This window comes from Oncorhynchus masou, chromosome 28, assembly GCF_036934945.1.
Source record: "Oncorhynchus masou masou isolate Uvic2021 chromosome 28, UVic_Omas_1.1, whole genome shotgun sequence".
Taxonomy (NCBI): Eukaryota; Metazoa; Chordata; class Actinopteri; order Salmoniformes; family Salmonidae; genus Oncorhynchus; species Oncorhynchus masou.
In genome coordinates this window covers 78274501-78291815 of record NC_088239.1, presented here as the reverse complement: position 1 = coordinate 78291815, position 17315 = coordinate 78274501, and the positions used below count along the sequence as shown (strand labels likewise).

The 17315-nt window shown below is 37.6% G+C and overlaps 1 protein-coding gene across 4 annotated transcripts in view; it reads left to right on the top strand.

Moving 5' to 3' along the window:
• Positions 1-17315, top strand: part of purg (purine-rich element binding protein G) — a 43032-nt gene that overhangs the window by 11375 nt on the left and 14342 nt on the right. The window contains exon 1 of one of the 4 annotated variants that reach the window (XM_064943460.1): positions 1755-3422. The exons of 1 other annotated variant lie outside the window; for it this stretch is intronic. In XM_064943460.1, coding sequence (XP_064799532.1) covers positions 2336-3358 — 1023 coding nt within the window. In that variant the 5' untranslated portion in view covers positions 1755-2335 and the 3' untranslated portion in view covers positions 3359-3422. Of the gene's footprint in view, positions 1-1754; positions 3423-15710; positions 15811-16771; positions 16943-17315 lie in introns of those variants that run through there. 2 more of the 4 variants (XM_064943456.1, XM_064943459.1) reach the window with 2 other exon arrangements.

The window sequence follows — 17315 nt, the reverse complement described above, 5'->3', positions numbered from 1 at the left end:
GACAGTTTTATTGCTTCTTTAATTAGCACAACAGTTTTCAGCTGTGCTAACATAATTGCAAAAGGGTTATCTAATGACCAATAAGCCTTTTAAAATGATAAAACTTGGATTAGCTAACACAATGTGCCATTGGAACACAAGAGTGATGGTTGCTGATAATGGGCCTCTGTGCGCCTATGTAGATATTTCATTAAAAATCAGCTGTTTCCAGCTACAATAGTCATTTACAACATGAACAATGTCTACACTGTATTTCGGATCAATTTGATGTTATTTTAATGGACAAAAAATGTGCTTTTCTTTCAAAAACAAGGACATTTCTAAGTGACCCAAAACTTTTGAATGGTAGTGTATGTGTGTGTGTGTATATATATGTTTACATACCCTACATTACTCATCTCATATGTATATACTGTACTCTATATCATCTACTGCATCTTTATGTAATACATTTATCACTAGCCACTTTAAACTATGTCACTTTGTTTACATACCCTACATTACTCATCTCATATGTATATACTGTACTCGATACCATCTACTGCATCTTGCCTTTGCCATTCTGTACCATCACTCATTCATATATCTTTATGTACATATTATTTATCCCTTTACACTTGTGTGTGTATAAGGTAGTAGTTTTGGAATTGTTGGGTTAGATTACTCGTTGGTTATTACTGCATTGTCGGAACTAGAAGCACAAGCATTTCGCTACACTCGCATAAACATCTGCTAACATCTGTGTATGTTACAAATAAATTTGATTTTTTTATTGCACAGACTCTTCCACTGGCTCTATTCACACTCACTGGACTCTACCCACACATTTACACATACTACACTGACACTCCAACACACACACACACACACACGCATATTGACGCAACACATACACTCACACATAGACACACTTTCACACTCTTCACATATGCTGCTGCTACTGTTTATGATCTACCCTGATTGTCTAGTCACTTTTACCCCTACCAACATGTACTGCACATATTATGTAGATTACCTCAACTACCTCGTACCCCTGCACATTGACTCGGTACCGGTAGTCCTTGTATATAGCCTTGTTATTGTAATTTTATTGTGTTACTATTTCCTTTTTTTAAATTTTGCAAATGTTTCATATTTTTTAATTCTGCATTGTTGGGAAATGGCTGGTAAGTAAGTATTGCACTGTAATGTCTACACCTGTTGTATTCAGCGCATGTGACAAATAACATTTGATTTGATTGGAAAATATGTATTTTCCAGATGTTGAAATCAGGTTAATTTTCGGCTCTGAATGAAAGTTGAAAAGACATAATTTACAGATGTTGAAAATAAGTGTCTACTGAATTACCAAAGTGTTGATGTAAAAATAATCACTTGCAAAACATGCTTGGTAATATTCTAATGAGCTCCGCACTCAAACAAGTTCATATTTGATCAGTCAGGACCAGACCAAAGCTGAACTAATCATAGATGTCTAGGATGTTTCACAAGTTTGAACAGCACAGTACAATATGCCACAGTTTAGCACAGTAGAGAATGGTACAGGACAGTAGAGTTTTATTCAGTAGAGTACAGTACAGTTTAGTTCAGTAGAGTACATTAGAGTAAAGTAGTGTACAATACAGTACATTATACTGTACTGTACCATACTCTACTTTTCTTTAGTGACTCGACCAAATCTGAACCAATCATAGATGTCCATGTTTGGGCCAAATCAAGGCCGGTCACGGTCACGACTGAACCAAATCTGAACCAATTATAGACGTCTAGGTGTGTGCCAAATGTGGTCCGGACGTTGAAATCAAGGCCGGTCCTGACCTCACCAAAAAAAGACAAAAAAATGTCTGATCCGGATAGGACCAAAAAAAGACGTCCAAAAGACGTTGGCGTTGGTCGGTGCTTGGTGGGTGGGTTCATTGGGCTCATCAAGCCGCTGCTACGGAAGCAAGAGACCCTGGATTGGACGATTTCTCCTTTCATTTCAGTAGGCTAGCAGCTTTCATAGCCTCTTAGCAGACGTGGGAGAAGTGTCAGATGCAGGGAAAGGGGTAGCTAGGTAACCCGGCTTGCCAAGGTCTACGATGGAAACGGCACCAAACGTTACGCTTGACCTTTAATCAGGACACAGAAACTCGATCTGCTGACGATTCCTGCCGAGCATCTGCCATTTTTACGTCATTCGAGGCATTTTTCAAACGTGTTAGGCTACTATAGCCACAAGCTGGCAGGCTAGCTAGCTAAATTAATATGCTTAACGTTACCTGAAAGACAGCATGTTGGCTATTAATGGATAAGCAAATTTTCGTGTGCTAACAGTGGTGGAAACGAAATAATTATGGCTGATACATGTTCAAGAGGGATGGAAAGAGGCAGAGGAAGGATTACATCAGATTCTATGACGAGAGGCGCATATCCTCAACAGTATGTTCACCCTGGCACACAGCAGCAGGGCATAGACATTCAGGAGCTTGCCTCTAAACGTGTCGATATCCAGAAGAAACGGTTTTATTTGGACGTAAAACAAAGTGCAAGGGGCAGATTCCTAAAAATTGCAGAGGTTTGGATTGGAAGAGGCCGCCATGATAACATCAGGAAGAGCAAATTAACGCTGTCCATGTCAATGGCACCCGATCTACGATATTGCCTGGGGGACTTCATCGATTATTACGCTCACATTGGGTTGCGAGGTGGCCTGGTACCACGGCCAGAAGAGCAGAGCAATGGCCAGGGCCGCCCCCAAGATTCCCGCAGAAGACAGCAAGATCACCACCATGCAGCATCAGTATCTCCCACCGGCTCTGCGGTGTCGGAGGAGCATACTCATCGCGTCCTGAAGAGTGAATTCATTGAGAGAGACAATAGAAAGTACTATCTGGATCTGAAAGAGAACCAGCGAGGCAGGTTCCTCCGCATCAGACAGACTGTCAGCAGAGGACATGGCACCATGGGTTACTACGGCCAGGGCATCGAGCAGACCATAGTGTTGCCGGCTCAAGGGCTAATCGAATTCAGAGATGCACTGTCGCAGCTTATTGAAGACTACGGCGATGGTGATGCCACGGATGAGCGTGGAAGAGGCAATAGGATCCACGAAGAATCCCCCGAGCTTCCCGAGGCAGAATCCTTTCGAGTGGACAATAAGAGGTTTTATTTCGACGTTGGTTCCAACCGGTACGGTGTGTTTTTGAAGATTAGCGAGGTACGACAGCCATACAGGAACACCATAACAGTCCCCATGAAAGCCTGGGCCAGATTTGGAGAGAATTTCATCAGGTATGAGGGAGAAATGCGGCGAATTTTCACCTGTCACGAGAAGAGGACAGAGACTCGCGAGGACGGTGAAGACCAAGAGGATTGACAATGGCATACTGTGGTTGTTAGAGGTTTCTAGTGATGGTGGGTTAAAACGGAGAAGGGAAAAGGTAAACGTGACAATATCCTAGTTTATAAGAAAAAGTATTCTCAATGTACCTCTATAATACTGTACTGTATGACTATTGTCAACTAGCACTTTTACATTTTTTCATGGTTATTGTGTTTCATTCGTATATTTAGATTATGGCATCCGTTTTGAAATCGGTGCAGGAGGACGGTTTGCCTATTCTTGCACAATGAAAACTAATATACAAAATGCTAGATGATAATATAGCTAGGTCATTTATATGAAGCGTAGAAACATGTTTCGTTGTGGTCGACTGTCCATTTCAAGAATTGCAGTGTGTGTGAATGTACGTGCGTGTGCGCATGTGCTTGTTTGAGTGAAGAAGAAAAAAGGTGAGCCCCATATACCTCAGGGTGAGACATGATAGTGTACAACTTCCGGTATCCCACCAGCATTGGCAGTGGGGTGTATTGTAAGATTTACAGCTGAAGGCTAGACATGATATTGTTGTTTAAACATCAACAATCATTTGCTCTGTGTAGTTAGTATTAAATGATTGAGGATTTAATCTTAGTATAGAATAAACAAGGATGAAGGATTTGGGGTATTGTTATTCGTGTGGTTTGGGCACTAACCAAATAATATAATAATAATAGTACTTGATAGAAATGCACACTACCACTAGCCTGAACTCCAGAACCTGTTTTGCTAACATTCCACTCCATGTTTTTTTTTTTTTTTTTTTTTTACCTTTATTTTACTAGGCAAGTCAATTAAGAACAAATTCTTATTTTCAATGACAGCCTAGGAACAGTGGGTTAACTGCCTGTTCAGGGGCAGAACAACAGATGTTGTACCTTGTCAGCTCGGGGATTTGAACTTGCAACCTTTTGGTTACTAGTCCAATGCTCTAACCACTAGGCTACACTGCCGCCCCATGTACTCTGTGTCATGCCAAACATGACATGACATGACATAGCAAAGAGTGGAATGATAACTCAAACAGACTGGTACCCATGCTACACTACTATGAGAATATGTATCTTTAAACAATGTCTGTCTGCAAAATAACCATCTAATGCCTATATGAAAGATATGATTCATGGGCTTAGATATGATATACAAAGTGGGAGATGTCAATCAAGAAACTGTTGATTAGCAGTGATGCTGTAATTTCTTAGTTATAACGGTAGTGTTACATCATCTCATATACATTCACACACAGCTTTGACAGAAAGATAGGCTATTATTCATGCAATCTACTTTTTATCGCACCACCGAGCACAGTAGATGTTCATTCCATGTTTTTGGGATGCATCCCAAATGGCACCCTATTCCCTGTATAGTGCCCTACGTTTGACCAGGGCCCATAGGGAGCTGGTCAAACGTAGTGCACTATAAAGGGAAAACGGTGTCATTTGGAACGGAGTCTTGGTGTAGCCTTAAAACTGCTCATGTTCCAGAATTTCAGTAAAAATTCTGATGCCTTCACAAATCTTGCAATGATACTTGAAACATTGAGATCAAGCCCATGCAGCTATCAATACACCCCAGATACCCTTACTACTAACAGGTGCAACTTAGTCTGTGTGTCCCCAAAATTATCATTGTCACACTGTGTATTTTAAAAGTTATTTAATGCATTTGACTGTCATTTATTAACAAATTAATTTTAAGTGAAAACCAAATTTCTCACTTGGATTTTTTGATGATCTGCTATACAATATTTTTAGTGTCAAGTCATGCTGAGAAAAGCTCCTAACACAGATAATCTTTATTGATATAGGCTTTGTTGCCTATGTCTTCATTAAGCAATAAGGCACGAGGGGGTGTGGTATATGGCAAATATACCATGGCTAAGGGCTCTTAGGCATGACGGATCGCAGAGTGCCTGGACACAGCCCATAGCCCTGGTATATTGGCCATATACAACAAAACCCCGAGGTGCCTTATTGCTATTATAAACTGGTTTCCAACTTAATTAGAGCAGTAAAAATACATGTTTTGTCATACCCGTAGTATACGGTCTGATATACCATGGCTGTCAGCCAATCAGCATTCAGGGCTCGAACCACCCAGTTTATAATGAGTTAGGCAGCAGACAGTTTATCCCTTGTCACAGGTACCTCAGAGATCTTTAAATGACAGGTGATATTCTGTCTTCCTCCACATCTAAATTGTTAACACATTTTAGACCTCTGGAGCTTTTATTATACATTTTTTTACTAGGTCTGGGAATTGCCAGGGACCTCACGATATTATCACAATACTTAGGTGCCGATACGATATGTATTGTGATTCTCACGATTCTATATGTATTGCGATTCGATGTTCCAAATGTATTGCTCACCATATGTCTGCTGCAGAGAGACAAGAGCGTGTCATGAGTAAACACGTTTTGATCAGTCAGGGTAATAAAATGGCTGAAAACAGGTTGGCTCAGTATTTAAGAAGATGGAGAACAAGCTATAGGAGGAAAGATACCAGAGTTTTGGCGCAGGTACAGCCAACTAGCGCTAACTAATGCTATCTACAGTAGCAAAAAATATCTATAATATTGTCAAAAAATAATATTGTGATATGTTAAATGCGATATTACATTTTTATTATTATTATTATTATTTTGAATCCATTAATTATTTTTACCATTTAGGGTTTGTGTCCACGAAACCGCTCCATAGACTTAATGCCAGATATGGTGATGGGCTGATTTGGTCAGTGATATGATCATATGCTGATCCACATAGGATACACCTCATTGGTCTGAACACCTCTTCACATGTCTGCTAGACAAATGATCTTGCAGTACTCGTAAGGGCTTAACAATTGTTTGTACTAGTTGTAACCAACATTCTATGCTGAAACTCCTATTTTACGTTTCCCTTGCAGCTGGTGATAAAGGATGTATGAAATAGGCGTTCATATTTCTTCATTGTTTTCCTTTTGGCTGCAACTCCCGAGCAACTACGCCCCATTGCACAGAGTCTATAAAACAGTGGTTCTTCTGCAGAGCTTAAATGGACAAATGTCATTTTCTTTACATTTTGTCCCGCATGGAAGATCCATTGGAGAGAACAACCTAATAGAAAAGTCAGAATGCATCATGCTCCTGTCGCATAAGTTTCCACAGTCTGTGTTAAGGCTTATTGTGGTTTCAAATGAATGCAGTGGACTGAATCTTGAATCTCAAGGAAAGAGGTGCTTTGTATATTATGAAAAAGGGATAGGTCAATAACAAAAAAAGACAAGGTTAAAAATCGTTGTCTCTAAAACCAAACTTTAATATTATGATTTTTGATATCTTAAAGACCGGTATTTATTTTAAATTCTTAGTGGTAGCAATCCAAACCATAGTGCATGAAAAGCGCAAGAATAGTCTGGTTATTCATTGTTTTTCTGTTATCTAATGTGTGGTATGGAAATTCCACTTGAATGATTGCATTCATCTATTCCAACATTAAATGTTTTACAACTTTATTATAGAAAAATAATTTGAAGCACAACTTTACTACAACATTCATTTGGATTCTCATACTTAATCAAAATGTGGAATATATTAAATTTGTTCCCATATGCTTTAATTTATATCTACATTTTAGAGTGCAGATGCCCCGTGATGTGTTTGTTTGAGATTATACGGCTGATCACAGTATTTTGGGGGCAAAGAAAGATAAAATTTGGCCTAGGCTATAAACAATGGCTTTTTTCCTCTCTTGGAGATGGAGAGAGAATATGAGTGGGGATGCACAGTTTATTTGCTCTTTAAAACACAAGCCTCCCTAAGAAAGCACTTTAAAACAAACAAAAAAAGCAGCACTTCCCTCTGCTGTTTAGTTCTTAATTTACATGGAGGGATCACATGATCCATGCATTGGTTTAACTTTGATGTGACAATCATGCACTTAAATTACCACACCATAAGGCTAATCTTCTGCTAGATGCTGATATCGCCTATTTTAATCTAAAAAAAGCTGTACTTAAATATAAACTGACCTAGATAGTGGCCATGAAGTTATTAGCCCGCCCTTCTGCTCCTAGTCTTGTTTTACCTGAACCCACTGTGACCCCTTTTAAATAAGGTATTACAGTGTATTAGCATTGTTTTGTCTACTTGGATTGGGTTGTTGTTAAAGTAAGGGCAGCTAGCAATGGCAATGTCCAATGGGGTTGATATCTACCTTCAATTCTCAAAAGTTCTCACAATTTAGTAAATATACTTGAGCTTTCTCTGTTTTCTTGTGAAATTATTCAAAATGAAATGTCCATACCTTTCTGACTGCTGTAGGCGTATGGTTAAGACTTTCTTTGAGTGTAACTTGTCTTGTTTGATTGTCAAGTTTAAGGATTAAATCCAAGTTGTAGTGGTGTCGTGATGATAAGAAAATTAAATTAATTTACAGCTCTTTATGGTTGCAGCAAAGGTTATCATTTCCAATGCAAAGTACTCAATTGTTGTACATTTGGAGCTAATCACTTATAGAAAAAATATGTTGTTTTGACATAACCACAAATGCTCCAGATCTTGCTGCAAAAATGTCCCTGAACCATTTCACGTGGGTGGAACTATCAACCCAACATGATCAAACAAGCAGGCACTTTAGATTACGTGCACACAGGTTTCCTCTTCCTTATTCTACCAAACTAAAATATATGAAATTAAGTCAATGATAAATTCTATGGAATTAAAGATGAAAGATATATTATACTGTTTTATTCCATTATATTTGTCTGGTATATTATGTAATGCTTTCTGTAGTTATTATTATTTTTGCAATCTATTAAGGACGTTGTATTTCACAATTGACTCCACAGAAAATACAGTGACGTACCGGTATTATCCAAGAAAGACACGGTTAGAATGAATTTAATTGACTATTCCGTATTTGTAGCTTGCCTGAAAGCCATACTAGATCATGTGTCGGCCTGATATCCAACTAGACTTGGGCAGGTGTTTGAATGGTCAAAAAGTCTTTGTAAGAGCAAGCAAGGTCATCATTGAAGGTTGAGTTGGTTTCTTATAAATCACTTGAATGAATTCAATTTGGACTGTTATCATCCAAACAAAAGGTTTACAACCTTTTAGCCTTAAAACTTCTTTACAATTTGGTGGTATTGTTTTGATTAGGATTATCATTTTTATTAGTTTTTAGAACAAATGGAAAAGATTACCTGTCAATCTTGTGAAAGAAATAAGAGGGATATGTTTATTGCAACAGATTTCTATTGCACAAAACACCAATGATGTTCAAGCATGTTTAGGAGATTATCATTCCAAAAGCATAGGCTACTTAGTACTTGAGTTCCACAAAACACTAATAACCACCTAACTGCAGTAGTGACAATGAAGAGAAAAGGAGTCCCGGCTTCACTTGGGAAAAGTGATGGCATATTTACATATGTTTCTAATTTATTGTTGTGTAGGTAGCGTGCTGTGAAAAAGTCTGGCTATTGAAGAAGCTTTGTTGGTTTGTTTCTTTTGGCTTTTGTGTTTTATCATGGCATTACTGCAGTGGGATTTTTCGAAATATAACTGTCTATGGTAATGATATAAAAAATGAAATAGTGAAGCAAAAATGTTTAGTGTATCTTTGGATAAATGTAATGTACAACATTAGCGTGTCCTATAGAATATTATATGACTCAAAACAAGAAAGCAATTGTTTAGTATTCTAGAACTTTCTTTAACCTGTGTACTGTAATACTTCATGTTCTACATGTATGGTACCGTATGAATATCCATTTATTGCCTTGTAATGTTTGTAAAAGATTGCAACGTTTAGAAAAAACCTATCTGAGAAAAAACACGTTTAAAAAAAAAAAAAGTTTATGCATGCCAACAGTTGGGTCCTAAACTGAAAAGGGGGGGTTACTATAAAAAATGGTGCTATATGATAAGATATAAAGGTGCTCATATGAAACCAAACTGCATGCATGCAAAGAGGACATTTCAAAAGTAGGATAAAAAAAACTTGAAGTTCGACATGTTGTGCACTCACAAGATGTCTTCCCAGAACACACATGGTAAAGTGCAACTGTAAATAGCCTACTGTCAGTGGAAGCCTCGTCATCAATTAGGACATGTACTACCAACACTTTGCCACCAGAGTGTCATTTGTACTGGCCCCAGGGAGCGTCTGTCATTACTACAGAATTTAGCAAATTGTGTTTGCTATAAGCAAAAGACATCCCAACAGCTAGACAGATGGGAGACAGAGACCTGTATCTCCTACCGCTTTCAAAGCAGTTAGTACCAAGGTGACAAGATACTTTAGCCAAAGGAAATAGTGATCGGATCAGTGATGCCTATTTACAGTTACCCTGCCTCTGTGAGTATGCTCCAAAAGATCTATAGACAATCTAATGATATTTTTAATTTTTTTATGCTAATGATTCAAATGTTTGTCTTTGAATAGCTTTTACATGTAGCAGGGTCCGGGAGAGGGTTAAAGCTGTAGAGAATGCAGTCTTCAAAGGGTTATGATCAGTGATTTATATAAACACTACATGACTGATAGGTCGTTATGTTGAAGCCACTGTGTCTCCATCTTGGCACTCCCCCACCATTGGATGCTATTAATTTATAAATATCTTCATTAGTTTTTGCCACATATATTCTATTACAGACACCTTGATGCATATTTTTAAATGATATAATGTGAGCTAAACATAAAGTAAAAAATATATAGCATTTTCCTTAAAAGTATAGTTTTTTGAGATTACTAATGTTACTGTCCCCACTACAACAACAAAATACTTAAATACATGCAATTTTGTCCTTGAAACATTGAAATATTGTAGAATTCCATTCATTCCTATGGAGGACAGCGCCTACTGGGGAGTGTCAATATGGCCGATACATAGCGTCAACAATCCAGGGTTTATATACATCATTGGTTATGATCCTGGAAAATGAAGTGGATTCTCATGGCAACAGATGTATTGCTTTGAAGGGTATAGATGAACATGTGGATGTTTTACAGTTGTATTAACCATCAATCCTTTTATTTTAGTGTTCAATAAAATTTTCACCAGATTAATCCAGTTGTAAAGTATGTTTCCTGTGCTCGATTTTTAAGTTTGGTACCACTTTGGAATACATGTCCCTAAAACATACCCTGCTGGAGAATCCAGCTCAACCTGGAGACCAGTTAAACCAGTTTGGCTAGCTCTAGGTAGGTTTTGAGACATGGTAACTGGTAACTGGTAGCTGATTGACCTGCCCCTTCCAGAAAAAACACATGAATGTCACCAGGCCACATGTGAACTGTTCCAAAAATACATGCTTTCATGTGAAGTTAATGTAATAACATGAGGCAACATGTAAAGCAACATGTGATAATATAAAACTACACACATGTGATCATGTAAAATTTCACATCACGTGAAATCATATGTTTTTTTCTGTAAGGGCTAAAACCAGCTCGACCATCTACTAGCTAAAACCAGCCAGACTATCTACCAGACCAGACCAGCCAGAACATCTATTAGCTAAAACCAGCCAGACTATCTATTAGCTAAAACCAGCCAGACTACCTACTAGCTAAAACCAGCCAGACCATCTACTAGCTAAAACCAGCCAGACTATCTACCAGACCAGACCAGCCAGAACATCTTTGCTGTTGGGAGCTGTTCAATCACCTTGTACCAGCTTCAGTGCAGGACTAAGGTGGTTTTCTGAGCCGGAAGCAGTCAGTCGTTGCGTAGCAACCAATGGTCTGGTCTTTGTCTGCTCTTTGGATGACGCTGCAATCGTTGACATCATTAATAACTTTACCATGCCGAGTGGCACTGCGGTCTAACTGCATCGCAGTGCTAGAGGCGTCACTACAGACCCGGGTTCGATCCTGGGCTGTATTACAACCGGCCTTGATTGGCAGTCACATAGGGCGTCGCACAATTGGCCCAGCGTCGTCCGGGTTAGGGGAGGGTTTGGTAGGCCGCCATTGTAAATAAGTATTTGTTCTTAACTGACTTGCCTAGTTAAATAAAGGTTAAATAAATACAAATAAATAAATAGATGCCCTTCTTTGCGAGGCATTGGAAAACCTCCCTGTTCTTTATGGTTGGATCTGTTTGAAATTCACTGCTCGACTGAGGGTCCTTACAGATAAAGTATGGAGTAGTAGAGCAGTGGAGGCTGCTGAGGGGAGGACGGCTCATATTAATAGCTGGAACTGAGCGAATGGAATTATACACATTAAACACAACAAAATGTGGAAAAGGTCAAGGATTGTGAATAGTTTCTGAAGCCACTGTATGTATATGTATTTAAGTAGTTGCCATATGGCCAAAACAAAAGTGAAAAAAATATATATTCTAAAATTAATGTAAACAAAACATATAGTTGCAATAGACTGTCTAAACAATTAAAAATGTTATGTGGCCACCTTTGATTTATTGAAAAAAATCATATTTAATTAACCATGTCATGCATTATAGCCTTGAATTTGTCCTCTGGTGTGGCATTATAATTCATTCTAATATATAGGTTTATTAATTCCCCAATAGACAAAAATATTATTTTGACTAATTATTAGTTTCTTTTGTTGATAAATCAATAATTATATTCTAGAATTTAAATTGAAAAACACAATTTCCTCATCTAATGACCATAACCAAGTGTTTCCCCATTACACTTTGAATTAGATTCACAGATAAAAATCTAGATAATACACAATTAAACATTGCTTTCTATGACGATGTTACCTGCCTCATGTTACCTGCCTTAACATTTTGTTCAAGACAACACCTTTTTAAATGTTTATTTATTGGCCTCACCTCGTGGACAATAGACAACATACAACAAAGCTGCCAATCTGTTCCAACTATGTGCTCCAGCAATGTCTTCTGTACTTCCTCGTTGCAAGAGAACCCTTCCCTGTCCAATGGTGCTCAAATGCTGGCTCGTTGTTTGATCACAGAATTGTGTCACACCATTTGGACATTGGTTTTGAGGACAAAGTTTAATTTTTGAAATATCACAAATGGACTTGGGAACTATTGTTTCTTGAAAGAGACTTCTGTGTCATAAGTACAAGAGTAGGTGAAGGGAATTGTATTCATGTTTTTATTAATTTATGTTAATTTAATTTCAATGTTCCACGATCTTCCATGGGACAGACACAACATTGGACAATTAGCACATTTGGCTCAGAATTGTGAGAGAAAAAAACACAAACACTGGATGAATTTGCTCATGAGCTCTTCCAAGATTTAAAAAAAACAAAGCTTTTAGTAATGTCATTGTAACAATTTTAAATTAAGTTATATTGTGTTTGCCATTATGTCAACCACCCATTTACATGGTAATCCATAGGTCTACCTAGTACCAACATTAATGTGTACCTATCCACACTAATTACATGTACCTGCCTTCAGAAAGTATTCAAAAACCTTGACTTATTTTGTTGTGTTATTGGCTAAATTCAAAATGGATTAAATCTGTTTTCTCTCACCCATCTACACACAATATATCCAAAATATGATTTGAGACATTTTTGCTAATTTATTGAAAAATAAATATCTTATTTACATAAGAATACACAACCTTGAGTCAATACTGGGGCGGCAGGGTAGCCTAGTGGTTAGAGTGTTGGAGTGTTGGACTAGTAATCGAGAGGTTGCAAGTTCAAATCCCCGAGCTGACAAGGTACAAATCTGTCGTTCTGACCCTGAACAGGCAGTTAACCCACTGTTCCCAGGCCATCATTGAAAATAAGAATTTGTTCTTAACTGACTTGCCTAGTAAAATAAAGTTAAAAAAATATATATATATACAAGTTAGAATCACATTTGTCAGCGATTACAGCTGTGAGTTTTTCTGAGTAAGTCTCTAAAAGCTTTGCATTATATAATATTTGCACATTATTCTTAAAACAATTCTTCAAGCTCTGTCAAGTTGGTTGTCGATTTGCTGGACAGCCATTTTCAAGTCATGCCATAGCCATAGTCAAAACTGTAACTGAGTCATACAGGAACATTCAATGTCATCTTGGTAAGCAACTCCAGTGTATATTTGGCCTTGTGTTTTAGGTTATTGTCCTGCTGAAAGGTGAATTTGTCTTCCAGTATTTGTTGGAAAGCAGACTGAACCAAGTTTTCTTCTAGGATTTTGCCTGTGCTTATCTCTATTCTGTTTGTTTTCATTCCCCCAAAAACTCCCTAGTCCTTGCAGATGACAAGCATACCCATAACATGATGCAGCCACCACCACGCTAGAAAATATCAAGAATGGTACTCAATGATGTGTTGGATTTGTCCCTAACATAACGCTTTGTATTTAGGACATAAAGTTCATTTCTTTGTCACATTTTTTGCAGTTTTACTTTCGTGCCTTATTGAAAACAGGATGTATGTTTTGGAATATTTTTATTCTTTTCACTCTGTCATTTAGGTTAGTATTGTAAACTCTGTAACTGTTTCATAGTTACCACTGGCCTCATGGTGAAATCCCTGAGAGGTTTCCTTCCTCTCCGGCAACTGAGTTATAAAGGACACCTGTATCTTTGTAGTGACTGGGTGTATTGATACACTATCATAAGTGTAATTAATAACTTCACCAGGCTCAAAGGGATATTCAATATGTGCTTAAAAAATACAGCAGTGTAGCCTAGTGGTTAGAGCTTTGGACTAGCAACCGAAAGGTTGCAAGTTCAAATCCCCGAGCTGACAAGGTACAAAATCTGTCGTTCTGCCCCTGAACAGGCAGTTAACCGACTGTTCCTAGGCCGTCATTGAAAATAAGAATTTGTTCTTAACTGACTTGCCTGGTTAAATAAAGAAAAAATAAAATAAAATAAAGACTTTTAAAACAATAGGTGCCCTTCAACGTGAGGCATTTGAAAACCTCCAAGGTCTTTGTGGTTGAATCTGTGTTTGAAATGTACTGCTCGACTGAGGGGCCATACAGATAAAGTGTAGGGTGCAAAGGGGTAGAGAGATGAAGTAGCCATTATAAACCATTTAAACACTATTAATGCACACAGAGTGAGTCCATGAAACTTATTATGTGACTTGTAAAGCACATTTTTACACTTATTTATTTAGGATTGCCGTAACAAAGGGGTTGAATACTTATTGACTCAAGACATTTGAGCTTTACCAATTTCTAAAAATATTATTCCAATTTGACATTATGGGGATATTGTGTGGAGGCCAGTGACACAAAATCTCAATTGAATCCATTTCAAATTCAGTCTGTAACACAACATAATGTGGACAAAGTCAAGCGGTGTGAATCATTTCTGTAGGCCCTGTAACCACCATGTAAATACACAAAAGGTCACACTATAAAGAGAGGCCTCAGTTTTGGTGCTTTTTATCACTGTACGCCCATAATTATATCACATACGCCCATCTCTAGTCAGTGTTGAGTAAGCTACTCTGAAAAAAGAGTAAGCAACCAATTACTTCACACTGGAAGACGTTAAGCTACACTAAAGCTAGAGTTTATTTAACTAAACTTACTTTGAAAAAGTAGTTCAATACCTCCCAACTACTTTGTGAAAATTATCATATCTAAACCTGATGTGTTATCGACTACAAATTTCAAGAACAGATCACTCTGGAATCAGATGTTAGCAGAATGTGCAATTTAGCTTAAACCCAAAACCTATTTTTCAAGGGAGAATTAGGCCTGATGCTGAAAAATAAAGAAAATTCTTGCCTATTTCATCCATTATTTTATTTTAGCTATAAAAGTAGAGTGTAGTTCCTGTAGTTAGCTACACCGCTACATGGTAAAACAGTCGTGTGTAGTTCCAGTAGTCAGCTACACCGCTACATGGCTACAAAATAATGAACTACTGAAAAAACTACCAACATTTGAATTGAGTTCAACTAACACCAAGCTACTGTACAATGTAGTTAAATTACTAGCTGAATTACATGCAGTTTGCCAACACTGTCTGTAGTTGACTATTATAGCTGTTGTAATTAGCATACCACCCATGATGTTAGTGTATGTGTGTAGGTCAGTGTGCTGCAGTGCTTATCCTTCAGATCAGTACATTTTCCATGATTCAACATGTTGTTCAATATAGGGGAACTATTCTAAAACGATGAACAGCTATATAACAACAATAAAAGGGCAGTTGATTGTGTATTCAGTCAAAACCAAATCTGTCAGCTGTATATGAACAGGATTGGAAAATTATGTCTTCATTTTGTTGTCTTTCAGTAGAATATATGAGTCTTTGTGGTAAGAACCTATATATGCAGCTATAGGAGGTGTGAGCTGTAGCAGTGGCGGGGACTTCCTGAGCCTTTGCAACTGAGCATGTGACTTTGAGGTCAAGCCATTTCCTCCTGCAGTAACCCTTTGCAGAGTGTCCCCTTAAATTGCAAGTACAAATTGTATGACACTCACATTTGAGTGACAAATGCATCTGAGACAAGCTTGAAGATTTTTATCCACAATTCTGAGTATGGTAAGAGAACAGCATGTCTTCACTGCTTCAGTCATTTCCTGCTGATTTTGTTTAGCTTTTTTTCATCTTTCGTGTATCTTCATTAAAAGATTAAACATGATGTATGATGGTCTAAGAAAAACATCAAGGTTTTACTGATGCACACTGCAGTCAGTATAAGTACAGGTCTACAGTTTGTCTTGAGATGGGGTGATTTATGATTTATGGAGAGGTGCTTAATTAACCAACATGTGACAAGGTGCAACCAAAAATTAGAGCATTTGGAAGGAAAAGGCACAACGCTCAGTCAAAACGTGATGTTTTATTTAAAATGTAACAAAATGTAACATAAAACAAATGTTTAAAACACGAATTAGAAAATAAAACATCAGGTCTTTAATTGTGAAGCCAGAGTCGTGCCTTTTCCTTCCAAGTAATTTCAAATCAAGTTGTTTACGTAGCATGTCACAAGTACAATCGATGTCGACTAACAGTGAAATGCTTACGGCCCTTCCCAAAAATGAAGAGAAAATAATAGAAAAAGAATAATAAATACACAATGAGTAACGATAACTTGGCTATATACACGGGGTACCAGTACCGAGTTGATGTGCAGGTGTATGAGGTAATTGAGGTAGATATAAACATAATAGGTGACTAGGCAACGGCATAGATAATAGTAGCAGCAGTAGATGATAGTAACAGCAGATAAACCGTAAAAGCAGTGTATGTGATGAATCAAAAGAGTTGGTGCAAAAAGGGCTCAATAAAGATAGTGCAGGTAGTCTGGGTGAAACAGTTTCATGCCCGTTTCAACCAGCCTCATAGATGAAGCTGTTGGAATGCATGCCTCAAAGTTCATGGTCGAAAAGTATTCAGGGAGAACAAGTTTAAAAAATTTTTTAAAAACCTGCTAAACTTGTTTGCCATCAAACTTGTTTGCCGTCTGATTGTCAAAGAACAGTCTGTGCAGTACTTGTTTCACACACATGGAACCAGTCCTGTGAGGCTGAGCTCACTTTCGACATTTCCAGTTAAAAAAAAGACTACTTACTTCTTCATTTTAGCGTTGGATGTCTGTTTTGACTGGATTACCTACTTCTTCATATTTTTTGAAGAATTGTTTACTTTGTTTATAATATCTAATTAAAAGGTAACACTTTTTTTGTGTGATTTCTGTTTTTGAGTGGTTCCTTGCATCAGAGGCTCACACGCAGGTCGATATCACTGTTCCATTTCCAGAGATATTTTGGTTTTGGAGCAGATTTTGGTGATAGCAGATTTGTTGCTCAATACATGGAAGCAAACCTTTGATTTGACTTTACGGAAAAACCACATGAATTTCACATGTGAACGTGAAGTGTTCCAAAAACATGTTTTCGTGGGATCTTATGTGAAGGTAATGTGATAACATGTAAAGCAACATGTGAAATCATATAAAGTTTTCCAAAAACACATGTTTTCACATGACTTCAAGTGTGAAATTTCATGTGAAAGCATGTGATTTTCCACTTGTGAAGTCATGT